Source organism: Ammospiza nelsoni, chromosome Z, assembly GCF_027579445.1.
Source record: "Ammospiza nelsoni isolate bAmmNel1 chromosome Z, bAmmNel1.pri, whole genome shotgun sequence".
In the NCBI taxonomy this organism is placed as follows: domain Eukaryota; kingdom Metazoa; phylum Chordata; class Aves; order Passeriformes; family Passerellidae; genus Ammospiza; species Ammospiza nelsoni.
Window position 1 is genome coordinate 70,151,688 of NC_080669.1, and position 16,085 is coordinate 70,167,772.

At 36.0% G+C, this 16,085-nt stretch overlaps 1 protein-coding gene across 1 annotated transcript in view; it reads right to left on the bottom strand.

The window, feature by feature from the left end:
- The window catches only part of KIAA0825 (KIAA0825 ortholog), a 236,229-nt gene that overhangs the window by 182,178 nt on the left and 37,966 nt on the right, over positions 1–16,085 (bottom strand). Inside the window, exons 4-5 of the mRNA XM_059492425.1 lie at positions 7,639–7,807; positions 1,674–2,343 (exon numbers count right to left, since the gene is read on the bottom strand). Coding sequence (XP_059348408.1) covers positions 1,674–2,343; positions 7,639–7,807 — 839 coding nt within the window. The remainder of the gene's footprint in view (positions 1–1,673; positions 2,344–7,638; positions 7,808–16,085) is intronic.

Below are 16,085 nucleotides of genomic sequence, written 5' to 3' on the forward strand. Positions count from 1 at the left end.
TTATGAAATAGAGAAATTATATTTTAATTAATTGCAGAAAATGTTTTAAAATTTTAAAGCAAGCAAGCAATACCTAAAATTTACTGTTTGTTTTCACCTTCCTCTGTGTTTTTGACCGTGCAAAAGAAATGTGCACTGGAAATCTGTACCGATAGATGTACCAGGCACAAAAACATGCAAAGTCACATCCTGCGGCAAAAAAAATGCAGGCAGAGGAAGTACTCTATTAACAGATTGAATGATTGTTTTCTCTCGTCTTATAATACAGAGTTGAAGTATGATTTTTTCAGAGAGACATGTTTGTGAGCACTTCAAACTCCACGTTTTAGATGTAAAGTGGAGATAACTGAACTTCCCCATCTTCCTGAGCTGTTTTGAGACTGAAAGAAAAATTAAGTTACAAACTTCTGTTCACTCCAGGCAATTTTTTTTGTCAGTGAATCCTTTCACTGACTCACATCTCACCATGTAATTCAAAAACACATTTCTTGTTATTTCATATCTCAACAGTACTCTGACACTACTTCTTTTCATTGTTTCCCACCAAAACTGAACTTCTCATCCTTTCTATTCATCTGCATGCCTTCTTCCTTGTCTTTCACACGTTCCAGTACTCCTCCATATTTCAGTTCTTGTTAAAAATAATCTTTGCATTTCTTCCCCTGGAATTTTTAGTTGACTAACACATATGCTGACTTTAAAACTCAGAAGTATGTGATTTTCTTCTGTGTAGACCTGACAAATCATCACCTCACTAATCCTTTCTTTATGCTGCACAATTCAAGACCTTCTGTTTCTGTATTTTTCACGATTCTAAATTTTCAATATTTTTTGTCTTCAAATCACTTCATGGAAAGCTATGCTTTAAATAAACAGCTCCTGCACAGAGGTGTGCTCCAACAACTGCTCTGAAAAAACAATTACACACAATTGTGCAATTATGTTATGGAAGTTTTGATTCTGTATTTTTTTTTTTCAAAGCATTGGTTCTTCCCTTTGGAAATTAGCATGTCAGACTTAAAAACTGCAAAAAGAAAATACAGGAAACACTATATCAACAACAGACTCTTTTTCCTCTTGACATTTCTTGGAACAAGAAAAAATGACCAGGCAGTATTAACTTCAACCTACTGTATTTTCACAAGACTAGAAAATGTAAATGGGTTTTCTGTTTGTTTCTTAGTTTCAGAATTAGAATTGGCAGAGTAATCTTTTGGGTCAGCTCTGATGTGTGAATTGCTATCTGTTTTATGGACACATTACTGTACTGTCTTTCCTATAAACTCCTTTAAATGTCTGACAATTAAAAAAAAAGTGGGAGTAGAAGACACAACGGTTTGTGTTTATATAAATCTGGATTAAATAGTTTTTATTCTAGTACATATTTCAGTAGCTGGAATAAAACAGGCTGAAAAAAATGACTATGACATCACAGTGTTATCCAATGGATTATACTAGGATTTTGTTTAATTACATAAGTTACTCTCTCTTACTTTTGCACCACAATTCTGACACAGTCTAGAGTTCAACTGTGGTTATATGTTTTAAACATAAAGCTGTAATTACTAATTTCAGGTCTCTCTCTTCACAGAAAATAATCAAGTCTATTTTAAAAAAAATAGCATCATTAAAGTAACACCTAACTACAAAGAACATAAAATAAGACTACTAACCCACAGCGTGAACTCTTCCTCCATGCTTCTTTGAAATCTTGTTTGCTTTAACTATGTGTAGAGCATTTTCTTTGAACTGCAGTTCACAAAGTCTTTCAAGAAGAACTGTCATTTCTTCAGTGATGGTATCCAGGTAAGTTTCATTAATAAATTTTAATGACGAAGATGGACCAATTGTCCCACTTAATATATACAAATCCTCTTTTATCATTGTGCACAATCTGGGTATGGAACTTTGGTAACCATGGACCACCTTATCAAAATTTGTTTCACCACAACTAGACAAAATACAGTTTTGTAGAAGATCACTAACCAGTTTATTCTGCATATTTTGATACCTCATTAAGACTTCTGATTTGGGATAAAGAAACAAAAGCTGCTGCACACACTGAGTTTTAAACTCCATTTGTTGTTGAGAAGCATTAGTGTTTGTTTCTTCTTGACTTTGCAGTCTATTTACTAAAAATTGTCGAAGATGCAATCTCACATCATCCCAAAGAGATTTCACATCCACAGCCGAATCATCCTGAATTGTATGAAGCGAGGATGTTATCTCAAAAGACGTCCCACTTGCAGTACAGGGAAATGAGACACCACACTGACTAGACAGATCCAGAAGGAAGTGAAGTACCATTTCTTCTTGATTCTTCTCATTCTTCAACAAGTTTTGCTAGCAAAGGTAAATCAGACAGTACTTTAGAAATTTTTTAAATTACGGTTCATTAAATGAACAGCTTCATATTAGACTAAAACCAGTTTCTTATACTAATTATCTTAACAGCAAGTAAGATATGTCAGCAACAGAAATAATGAAATCTGTGGAAAACAGGATTTATACATGAATGAAATTTCTTGTCTACCTCTGCCAATAACTCACACTCATCTTCTCATCTTTCTTATATCCCCAACCTCTTTTCTCAATCAATTTTAGACCACAGTTCAAAGGAAATGCTTGGCAGCCTTTTTCTTGTCACAGCATCTTTTAAAGAAAGCGATATGAAAAAAATTACTTAAGATTTACATAGATAATGACTGGTTTTTCTCATAAAACCAAGCAAGGAATTAATTTATAAAATGGTCACCTTCTAAGGCTCAGCAGGCAATCATCAAAAAGACCATTCCAAGGATAAAAAAGTCATCCCAGGAGTCGCTTAAAGACGTAAAATCGAAAACTTGTCAAGAATTAAGGAGTCTTAGATGACACAGGACAGAAGAATAAAAAGCTGCGTAACCCATCAAACCAAGATGCAGACTGATATAGTAGTGATCTCCATGTACATCTGTGCTGTATGGGTTGGAGAAGGCAGTCAGTTAACAAAGCAAGTGAAATCACATGGCTGCTGCTCCTTCTTCATTCAAGTCTGAAGAGCTCTCTCTCAGTCTGGGGCTAGGATCTCTGACCTTACAGCTGCTTCAGCTCCAAGAGGTCATGCAGCAAATTGCAGCTCCTCTTGTCACAGCTCAATAGTACCATCACAAGAAAACTGAGTGGAATTGGTGGTATTCTTGATTTTCTTAGTTTCAGTAGGAAAGCCTTAAGTGGATGAGAATCTAGAAGCCCTCTCACTTATTCCTTCATCTCCCATTGATTCTCCCCAGCAGAGAAAAGCATTGTGGCAAACCACCTCAGGGGGCCTCATTCCAGTCTGTCCTTTACCTGTTATAGTTCCACCCCAGCTAGCAACCAAGCCCCAGGCAGCCACTTGCTCACCCCTGTACCACCAGGACTGAGGAGTGAACTGGAAGGGTAAAAACCACAAGAATCATCGGTTGAGAGACAGACAGATTAACAAGTAAAGCAAAAGCCATGCACACAAGCAAAGCAAAACAAAGAATTAATTCTCTGCTTACAATGGCAGGCAGGTGTTCAGCCATCTCCAGGACAGCATCACTCATCACCAGGTCATCACTTCAGACATACCTGTTTTCTTTCTTCCCCATACTTTATATATGGAGCCTGATGCCACATGGTCTGGAATATCTCTTTGGTCAGTTTGGGTCACCTGTCCTGGCTGTGTCTCCTCCCATCCTCCTATGCACCCCCAACTTCCTCACCAGTGTCACAGTATGAAAAGCAGAAAGGCTGTGTGTACACCCTGCTCAGCAATAATAGAAAAACCTCTATATTGTGCTGTATGTTCAGCACAAATCCAAAACATAGCCCTGTACTAAGCACTAGAAATCAGCACAGTCTGCAAGGCATACTCCATCCTATAAAGCAAGGCTGGTAAAGAAACCTTTTCTACCTTCCACCTTCAGCATTGTTGATTTATTTAACTTACAATATTTGAAGAAAATATTGGTTTTATTTCTGTTCCCATTTTGAAGGGCAGGTAAATTATTCAAGTTTGACTGTGGTATTGCATAAACATAACCATTTTGGAATGCCAAGTACTAAATCCTTCCTCTTCCTTAGCAAGATTTTTCCAATAGATAAGTACGTTTTAGAGTGACAAAAATTTTTAAATTCAGAACTCTTATTCTTTGTTCTGGATGTTTCAAACTTCTTACATACCTTAGAGGGTTTAACCTTCTTGTTGCCCTCTACTATGACCAGAGCTTCTTGAAAAAACCCATCAGTTTCACTACAGTACCTAATTCTGAATAACAAACTGGGAGCATGATTGCCTCTTATGAAGAAAGTCTTAAAAATAACAGACTACCTATTTTTCTTCCATTTTACATCTTTATTTCAAAATAATTCTTATTAATTCTTCATACTTAACAAGCAGCAAACATGTGGAAGACAGAATAGTAAAGGAAATTATCCGTTGAATATCATCCTACAAAAGCATGTGCACGTAATAGGAATATGTGCAACTGGTTCAAATCTTAAGTCATATATATCAAAGTGCATAATACTGATCCCATTTTCTTTTATTATCTGCTAAACTATTCTATAAAGTTTAGTGGCCCCAAAGAAAAATGTGTTTCAAAGTGTAAACTGAAACCCGGATTACTAACCACTGTGTTGAAAGGTTGTCTCTTGGCAAGTAGACTTCTGGACTTTAAATGTAGGGGTTTTTTTATGAATCATGCTCAAATACTACATTCTGAAATGTACGAAGCAAAAGAAGCTATCAAAACAGTGTATGCACCTGATGCCTTCAATGGTGAATCCAAATGATCTTCCAAGCAAGTCTCTACTGCTGCTTTTAAAGGCAAAGCAGAAATATTTTTATATATCCAAGGACTGTTTCAAGCCCTTTAAACTATAGCATTTAAGCTACAGCATTAAAAATAGGAGCTTGCAGATGCTATTTTAGATGTAGGGATAACTCAGAAAGAGTACCTGAAGTGAACTGTGAAGCTCTAGAAAGTGTTATCAAGTGTCTCCACACATTACCTATATTGATATACACTTTTTAATTTAAAAATTAACCTATAAAAATATCGCAAAAGATGATGCCAGCACTATTCAAGAGAAAAAGATCCAAATTAGTATCCAGATATTTTGGAGAAGCACAAAAAGTTCCCTTTTGAGCACAGAAAGTTAGTCATAACAATAACATACAGAAAACCAGTTGCAATTTACCAACCAGAATACAGCACAATATGCACAACTACCTACCATATCAATACACAAGTACAGTAAGATGACTTGATTAAAAAAAAGAATCTGCCATGATTTTATCAGGAACAGAATTTAATGACAATTTGTTAGTGCATATATTCAGCTTTTAAATACTGAGTTACAGGACAGTACAAAGAATGACAACATTTCACATAATTAACATTTTCAGGCTTTATGAAGAAATTATTGGTATTTTCATAAAAATTTACAAACGTGTGATAATAACAATAAACCTAAATATAGCACCCCAGGCAAAGCCCAAAAAGAACTTTGTACTGTTTTTCAATTGTCCAAGCAGCTTTACACAAAATTCCTAACAAAATAAATACACATAATAAATTAAAACAATGAATAAGGATGTTATCCTGAAGTAGAAAGAAGGTTCCTGTTACTGAATATGAATTATATATATTTAATTAAAAGCATGCAAGAAGAAATTATCTAATTAGTTCAATGGATAGAGATATATATTTAAGAAAGTCCGTTCATAATAATCTCATTAATCCTGAATATTATTGAAAATAGTTGACTGCAGATGAAAGTAGCTTCTTACAGACAGACTGTGGTACAGTCAGTACTATAGATACAGATAGTACAGATACATTTTCATCTGTAATTCCATCTACACAACAGGCTGGATTATCTAAGAAGCCATAAGCCTGGAAATAGTGATGTGAAAGTCACTGAGCTCCAAAACTGTTTTTATGATAAACTGCAGAATTGAGACGTCCAGGCTTTTCACTTTGCTGTCTGTTTAGCAGCCTGCCACAGAGCCATTTTCAAGGCTTAACTGGATACTACAGCTCACAGCAAGACTGTCATGCAGTTGGTAAGCTCCCGGGAAGTTGGAGAGCTGGAAAGCACATCTTATATAAGATGGAGACATTTTTGTGTTTTCCAAACAAATGCCGCCACCTGGTGTTCAGGCATATGGCTTGAATAGACCTTGAAGAAGGAAGCAAGCAGGGAATGGACCCAAGTAAGTCATCATTGCCATGCCACATTCTGAGGGAATAAAGTAAGGATCTACGTGGACTAAGAGGAATAACAAAAGACTCCTGCAAGCAAGAACTTCATAGTCAGCTTTTTCTGGGATTCTCCAATTTCATCTAGATCAAGTAAGACGTGTGGCAGCCTCTGACATCCTTGAATGGGATGATTTTTAACAGCAACATTCATACTGATCAACTTTGCCAGAAGAGAACAAAATCACTCTTCACCACATGAACATTAAAGACTTGGCGTCTCTAAAAACTAACTTCCTCATTTGATACAGATCCATATTCAGTGGAATCAATGGTGACTGAAAGAGCAACAAGAATCATATACATTAAAAAAAAAATATTGCTTTCATCAACCATTGATTTTATCAAGCTTGTGCTCTAGCCAGAGAAAACACTTCCCTTCTCTAAATTCACCTTCTGTACATTCCTGTTCTCTTCCATTACAGTTAATCTTAGCCTAAAGTTGTTCATGGTCTACAACTAAACCATGACATGGAAGTGACAAAGAATAATCACTGGATATTGTTTATGTGTTTTGATTTTATATATATGTATCATATCAAATGCATACATATTGTTTATATATAAACTTGAAGACCATCATTTACTGAGGGATCAACCTTCACTTATCTTGCCAATTCAATTTTCCAGACTTCCATTTCCACATGTGTATCCAAATGCAAGCTTTCAATAAAAATTTTGGATAAAAATACTCTCTAATACTCTTCAATTTCATTGAAGTGGAATTTGATTTCTGGTTGCATCTAGTTGTACAACTTGGTAGAGCAAAGAATGTTCTACATTTCTCACTGGGAAACACAGAATCATTTGGATTGGAAGTGACTTTTTAAAAGGTTGTTTAGTACAATCCTCCTACAATGAACAGGGACATCTTCAACCAGATAAGGCTGCTCAGAGCTCAGTAGTACTTGGCCTTGAACATTTACAGGGATAGGGCATCTATCACCTACCTCTTTAGCCACACAGCAGGTAGGAAGTTTATGCTTAAATAATGCATAAAGGACAGTAACATACATTAGATGAGTTAAATTCATACTGATAAAAGTGAAGAACCTGCAGTAACACTAACAGCCTCAGTGTAGACAGTAACTTCCAATGTTTTTTTTACCAACATGTGTTTTATAAAACAATCCAAGCAGTGCTGAACATATAGTAGCATCTGTGAAAAGATTTTGTTCCAAGTTTGTCTGTTTAAGGCATGATCAAGAGGAAACATAACGCCCTGCTGCGGACATGGATTTATGAACTACCCTCACAACAGTAAAGGCTGAAATGAAAAAACGAATTGAACTCATCCATCCACCTCTCCACCTCCAATTGTATAATCAACTTTTCAACAATAAAGTTTTTAATAAACAATTTTTACCAAGGTCTTAAGGAACTCCAGCAGCTCTCCATGGTCTGTAGAAGAAGGTCTCAGAGAACTAAAATTGCAGTTATTTAGCCACTGAATGCAGTCAGTTGTGCTTTGTAGTACTTCGTCAGTACAGATTTCATTTATGTCCAATTGCAGGTCCTTAAGACACTTTTCTATGCTAAAAAAAAAAAAATCACAAGATTTTTCTACATTATTTGGAGACAACAGTATTTCATACATGCCATATTTTAAAAAGAAAACTACTCAAATTTAGGGTAACTCTAGTCTTTCTTTTTCACAGATTAGGCTACACTCACAAAATAAGACCTGAATTTGCAGAATTAACAATTAACATTTAAGTGCTGTTGAGCTGGAGCTAAAAAAACTTTCCTTCAGGCCAGATTGTACCATCCTCAGCCAGTGTATGTACAACTTCACCTTCAACCAATCTTATTCATTTTAATAAAGTAGTTAATGAACAAGACATTAGCCAACCTAATATCTGGTCTTTGGTGCTTAATTAGCTAAAGCAGAGACGATAAACTGAATCAAGTGCTGCATTCAAAGCTGAATGTGCAATTTTGCTCCTTTAGCAATCAGCAGTTGTTTTATAAAACATAAGATATATTAATAACTTCTTAAAGCTTCACTGACATCACAGAAAATGTTGAAAAGAATTTCAGAGCCAGTTGTGCTGAGAAAGCAGATCTTTTCTTTCTTGTTTCGTCATTAGAATATTTGAAAGAAAACAGACTTTTTTTTCAAGGAGCTGATCCATTCCTTAACATTCATCTAGAATCATAACTCTTTTTATGAAATCAGATGTGTTGGTTACGTTTTTACAGTGATTTCATTTGCAAAGATCGCAAGAACAATTGAACATCCAGAATTATTTTATTTCTACTTGTGTGGACACTTAAGTGAAAACAAAACAAAATTTAAAAAATCCAAAAACAATCTAACTCTATTTATTTTCCTGCAAAAACACCTTTTTGGTATTGCATTTCTACTTTTATTTTTCAAAAGCAATGCTTAATATTTCATACAGTTTCAGCTAGAAAAATAGAATTTAGATCCTGGCAAAACTGGGTTTAATAGCCCAACCATGAAGTCCAATCCTAAACTTGACAAAAGATTGGCAAGTATCTTTTTAGTTAGTGAAACCTGTTCTCAGGACTATGAAACGAAACACCTTCTTCATACACCTTGGCTCTTGGGACACTATCAAAGGCTCTTATTGTGGAGTGCTGATGTATCTCAAACATACCCAAATACATTACAGCATTGTGCATTATAAAAGACACTACTATTGTTAAATCTCTGCCAATCTACTACTATAATGAGTGAAGTTTTACACTTATCTTTGACATATGAATCAGTGACCAAGCTAATAAACTACAAGCTTTGAATAAAATACAGCCTTCTCAAGACCAGACATGTTGGTAATTGGTCCCAATACTAATAAGGGGATTAAATGGATAGATTTCAGTGCCATTCCCCTGCTCCTTACCTTCCACACAAGTATAAATCATGATAACTATGTTCATTTTAATTAATCCTTTTATCCTCCCAAAATACACATTTAATTAGGACTAAAGCTGGTTTTGATTAAATAAACATATTTTCGTCATGTTTATTTACAGCTTACAGAATACTGTAGGTAAACAGGGTTTTAAAACCACTGCTGCATCTTGCTAAGAATTTTGTCAACACTCAGTAATACAAGAACATGGTTAATTATAGTTACTTACTCCTTTACATTAATTATATTAATTAAAAACTTAGGAATTTGGTTACCTTAAAAAATAGTCTATTATCTGAGTTCAGAAAGCAGCATTTTAAGTTAAAAAAAAAATTATTCTGTTAAATATTATTAAAATTATTCTCACTACCTAAGCTGGTATCAGAAACTTTATCATTTCATACCACGTAGGTAGAATAAGTCTTTGATTTCCTGGTTTAGAAATTTCCTAAAGCTTCAGCAACTGCAAGCAAAAATGTAATTTTGATGTGAAAAATATGCTTCATGTATTTCATTAAAAGTGCTGGATTCCTTTTTTTCCAGTAACATTTTTTAATTAAGTGCAAATGTACTTTTTTCAAGTTCAGAGTAGCAAATTCACTCCTTCTTTGAACATACTGAGGCACTAATCCAGATGATGTCAACTGACATGATATAGATACTATGGACCTGCAAATTTAATAACCCTCAATAAATTTTTTGTCCACAGATGACTCAACCTTTTTTTTGGAAACTGTGGAACTCTTCAGACACAGAAAAAAACCAGTCACCAAACTACTAAGGAAGGAGTGGAATGTAAAAGCTCAAAGAAAAAAACATAACCTTTCTCTGTAGCAAAGAAATCTGATAGTTATGCTTTCACTTTTTTTTTTTAATTGACTGATTTTTCAAGAAACAAATCTTTAGTCCCACACAGGCAGTACCCTGAGCCTTTGTGGGCACATATTTTTTGTGGTTAGTACTCCTAGCATACCATTATAAAAGTGAAAATGATGTGACTGAAATAGCTTCTCCTCCTTACAGGGGAAAGTGCCTGCAGTTCTTTAACAAACCAAAGCCAAGTTGTGTTATATTATCTGTGTCCACATTGGGGTCCTTTTCTGGAAAAACATTTGGTAAGTACTCATACTGCAGAGAGACAATCTCAATGTAAGAGCTCTTAGGTGCTCTTATTTATTAAATTAATGATAGTTTTTACAAGTAACCTAATCATCTGGAGAAAATGCTTTTAAAGTGGGTTCATCAATGGACAAACAGTTTAAAAAGTATTGTAATGGAACTGATAGTGTAAGCACTATCATACTATCATACAATGTCACACCACATTATTTTGAAACTTATGGTATCAGAATAAGGGTTGCCCCCTCCATGTATCATTTTCCATTGCCTAAGATTACTATGAGTAAGTTGAAGTATGATCTTCTAACTCCTTTCAATTTCTAACAAGCACATTTCAATTTATTTCATCTAGCATAGGGAGCAACCATAAAATGACAATGACATTGGTTAAATTAAACAGCTAAGCTATAAAGTGAAATTATCTTTTAACCTCGTATTCCTTATTCTTACGATCCTCACATTCATGGAAACACAGCTTTAGAATCAGTTTACATATCTTTCATTCAGAACAGACTGTTTTAAAATAAATAAGATCAGTTTTCACTGCTGTTGAAGAATTAAGCAGTGTTAGAAAACTACTGTTATTACTCACTAAAAAGCTTGACTGCTAGAGGTATAGGACATTCATACAAAAAAATCTTATCATTTGGAAGACTGTGTATCAGAGGACCTGCTGTGAGCAGTAAAAAAATTTGCAGAAAGACTTTTAGCAGTGTAATTCACACTGACATTTTCATTGTTAAACTTTCTCTTGATCTTGAACCCAAAGAGGTAAACCAAAGACACAGCACCTGGTTCAAGGACTTCGAAAACTATTGCATATCTCTAATTTAGCCCCTTACAAAACATATCCACTCTTAACTGTAAAGTAACTGTGTCGTTAAAACCAGAAGAAATAGAATGGTGATGGCTTTGCTACACTTTAGCAAGAAAAAAGTACTTAACAGCTTAACCATATATGAACAGTCAGTTCTAACTGAACCACTGCCTGCCCACCTTTAATTTCCATTCTTGTTTTAAAGGCTCGAGATATTTCTGTCACAAGATGCAAGCTTTGTCTTGGTAAGTTATTTCAGAAGACAGGCAGTGAAACATGAGTTTTTCAACTCCATTGACTAAAACATGACAGTGACAAATAAGGGTTCAAAACCCATCATCTCATATATGCTCATATGAAATGAAATGGGATACTTTACAGGGCAGTCAAAAATCTGATTACAGCTTCTGTAGATGTAGATGACAGCTAATTAACCACCTAAGGTACTGACACAGTGATAATCACTGAATATTCAAAAAAAGAAATCATGTGTCAATAAAACAGCCAATTTCTGAGCAAGTGTGCTGCCCAGCTAGCAAGTTGCTGTGGAACAACTCACCCAGATTCAGGTATTATGCACAAAGGCAACACAGTCTGCATAGGAAAAAAAATAACATTCCTTTCTCAGTTTGTTTACTTATTCCTAGCAACTGGTCCAGTAAAGTGATTAGACTAGACAACTACTATTCTGACAAAGTTTTTAATAACATTGCTGTAATATCTTTACAGGCATCAAATTTTCAGGCAAACACTAAAGTAATACATTTGTACAACAAGCCAGCTACATTCACCCAGAGTCAAATTACTTTTGAAAGCTGTGATAAATATTAAGTCCAAGTAAAACTGATAAAATGATAACTTTTTTCCTCTACAATTAGCCCTCATTTTGAAAATCTCCCAAACACTCAATCACTCTTGGGATTTTGGTTGAAAAAGCCAAAATTTTGATAAATCTCTTGACTAACAGGAATATGAGGCATAACTGCTTCCTGAAAATTCCTGAGCAGAACAAGCAAAGATTTTCTTCAAAATAAGATAGCAAGATGACTCCTGCAGCACACCTTAGTTTAAAAACATATAAGCCCTTTTACACGTCAGTTCTGATACAGGATAATGGAATGAGATAGCTTGACTTAATATCCTGTTTGAAACTCCTCCATCCCTTTGTTTTGACATTGGTAAGCATTTCTTGGCAAATCAGCAAAGTTATGATCAACAGCTGGACCATGTCACACTAATATCCTTACTGAGACACCTTCCAGGTCTACAATTCAGAAGATCTTGTTAGTTCCCAAATAATAATCATAATTTTATAAAATGGTGATGGGAAAAGATGCAATGCTCTAAGCACTTAGTAGCACTGACCTCATTGCAGCCCTTCAAAATAGACCTTCAAAATCCTTATGAGTAAACTACTGTTAATTAGGTCAGGTTGAAGTCTGTCGTGGTTTGACACTGGTAAACATGCCAGGCAGCCATGAAAACCAGAAAAAAGGGCTCATGAGTTAAGGACTGGAAGAAAACACTCTAAGGGGGCAAAACAGGCTCAAACTTAAAGGCATAAAGTAAACTTGTTACTGAGTCAGAAGAGGATAATGAGGAGTAAAATAAGCCTTTAAAACACCTTCCCCCCCACCCCCCTCCTCCCAGCTCTTCTCTCCTTCCCACTGAGAGTGCAGGGAGACGGCATGGGAGCACTTGGTCAGTTTGTCACTCAAAACACTTCTTCAGTTTGCTTTTAGGGAGAGGAGTCTCTCTTCTGCTGTGCTATGGGGTCCTTCCCATGGGAAACAGTTCTCCAGAACTTCTCCAGTGTTGTTCCAATTTCACAAGTAGCAGTCTCAGCCAACCTCCTGCTGTAATGTTAGTCCCGCCCAGCGGCAAAACAGTCTTCCCGAAACTGCTATGGTGTGTGTCACTAGTTCATGAGGTGTAGTCCTTTAAGGATAAACTGCTCTAGTTTGGAAGTAAGGGCCCTCTTTTCTCTGTCTCAGGAAACAACGGCCTCTCTGTTCAGGTCTCCCATTGGATTACAACTATTTTTAGCATCCACCCACTCCAGCATGAGCACTTTCCCAACAGGCTGCAACTGGATCTCTGCATCCCCCCAAGGACTTCATGGATTACATGGAGATAGTTTGCTTTATTATAGTCCATGGCTTGCAGAGGAGTATCGACTCCAATGCTTGAAGCACCTCCTCTTCCACTTTCTTTTCACTGATCTAGGCGTCACCATGTCGTCTTTTTCCACATGTCCTCACTTCCTCCTCTTTCTCTGACTGGGAAAAAAATCTCCTGCTCTTAAGTACTATTGCCAACAAATGCTACCTTTTTAAAGATATCTGCAGGATCCTGCAATGATTTTGTCTAGGTTCTGTGCAGGGGAGTCACTCTCTATGTTCCCGTTGCCAGTCATGCAGCCCAGCCACCGCCAGGCACGTGGGACCATTCAATGCTTCTCCTCATGCGGGCTACCGGGGAGGAGAAGCTGCAGTCGCCAGCCCTGCCCTTCTGCCTGCAGCACAGCTGGCTAGGGGCGGCCAGGCAGGCAGAGCTCGCCGTGGGCTGTGGTGAGATGGTGGCGGCAGCCACACGGCTGTGCGTGCAGCGCCGAGACGGTCCCAGCCCTGGTGCCTCGCCACCCCTGAGAAAAAGCTGCTCCTGTGAGGATTTTCTTCTAAAATGTGCCATCACAGAGGCATTGACAACTTCTCTAACTGGGCCAGCAGCATGTCCATCTTCAGAGCCATAAGCGACTGGGTCTGTTGGACATTGTAGAAACTTCTAGAAGCCTCTCACAGAAAGCACTTCTGTGCCTCCCCCCCACCCCAAAAAACCAGGCTGTGTTAAACCAACACAAAGTTTATCAGATTGAAGTCAAATTAGGCTTTTGTGAAAAGACTCACAAATTTATAGTTTCCAGGGATACAGAGATACAATTTGCAGAGATACAATTATTATTAAATAATTGTGTTGAATTCTAAGCAATTGTTCTGTTGATGAAGACATACAATATCTCCTACTGTCCTACAGTCTCACAAAATCTTATAGCTTTATCACAACTAAAAGGTAGCACTCACTGAAGAAAAAACTGAATACAGAAATAAAAATCAACTGCTGAAGAGACCTCATGCTTAGCAATCACTTCAAGTTATGAACTATAGGCTTGGTTTCAAGCTCTGTACTGTATTTCCTGCTTAGAAATATTAAATATAAGCTGCAAGTTTAATCTGTGAATTGCTAACAAGTGAAATGTCAATAATTATTAAACCACTGATTCAGAAAAATAATCCAAATACTCAGTTTTGATGAGCAGTAAAAGTCAAAGTAAATGTGAAAGGAAAGAATGAAGACAAAAGGCCAACCTGATTAAACCTGTAAAACTTCGCACTTGAGAATAACCTTGAGATCACCCCTGTAGCCAAAACTGGCCAGCAACGATGATTGTTTTGAGAGTTCATATTCACCTGCTTCTATAAACTGCTGTAAAAATCAACTTAACATTCAAGTGTAATAAGAGTTCTATTACATAAAAGTGAATGAATGAGCCACTTACTACATTTTTGCAATGTCATTTGCAAAATTTGCAAATAACACAATTGCACACACATGACCTTTTTTTGTTGTTGTTACAGCACCAAATAGAATTGGTACAGTACAAAACTACTGAAGGTAATTCAACAGCTAAAAACCATATCTGATTTGTCATGTCACACAATTTTATAAAATCTATTCAGTTAGAAGCAATAAATTAGCAGTTGAATGATTTATACACTCTTGCCTCATAATTTTTTACGCAATGTTTTATTTTAAAATATATATATATGTGATGTATACTATTATGTTTATTCTCTGTGGTCTAATAAAAGCATAAATCTATTTGATGAAAAATGGATTGTATTTCAATTGTATCACTGTATCACACAGAGCTGCTCTTATCATACCACTTACAAAGATCAATGGTAACTTGAAAATTATTACATTCTATGCTACCTCTAATATATTAGCAATAAAAGGACTCTTTTTAATTTAAAATTCACATCAGCTGCTGTCCATCTTATTTTAAACTCTTTCAAATTCTGAAACTGACATACTACAGGAGCAAAATAGCACCTGGTAACTACAGAGCTACTTCCTCTTTTTCCTTGTGAAAGTAAGGTTAAAGCTAGCTTAAGTGTCAATTCAGCAGAAATTTTTCCTGACCTGCATTGCTGTGTATCACATCCTAATCCAAATTCCAGCTCTCCTTTAATAAAATATCATTTGGATCTCACAAAATTTACAGTAAAAATTCCTCTAATTTGTAAGACTAGGCAGGTAAGACAGTGACAATCAGCCTCCTTCAAGACATACAAACACTTCCACTGTGATGATGTTAACGTAAAACGTAACATAAAATGCTAAGTGGCTATAAAGTACCACTTAAAAGAAGGAACAGCTGGCTTCTCTTCCCATAGTCAAAGTTTTCTCAACAAGCAGCATACATTTTTCCACATTAGAACAAAAAATAGTAGTGAAGCATTCATTCTAAAGCTTCATTTTAAGAATCATCTTCCTAATTCTCAGGATATCTCTAAACAAGGACAACAAAATCACTTTTATTTGTTAGTTGAAGAGGTGACAACAGTTATGCTAAAAACGCTGATGCTGTTTCTTCCAGATATACAAGACCACAGACACAGGAAACTTAATTACCTGTGTAATTAACTATGTTATGACATAAACAAATCTCTAAGTATCTACATTTTGCTCATGTCAACACATGGAAAACTCTTAACATTAAATTGTATTATGCAGTGGTCCATAACAGCATATTTACCAGATCTTCAGTACCATTGCTATCATGAAATTAATATTGCAAGTACTTTAGTAAACCCTAAGTTTTAAGTGCAAATGGGAGGTAAAACTAATAGAAATACCCCCCCAAAAGAACCTCTTAGCTCAGCATAACCAGTATGACAAAAACTGAGAAATTATCTAAGTCAGTTTCCAGTGAGG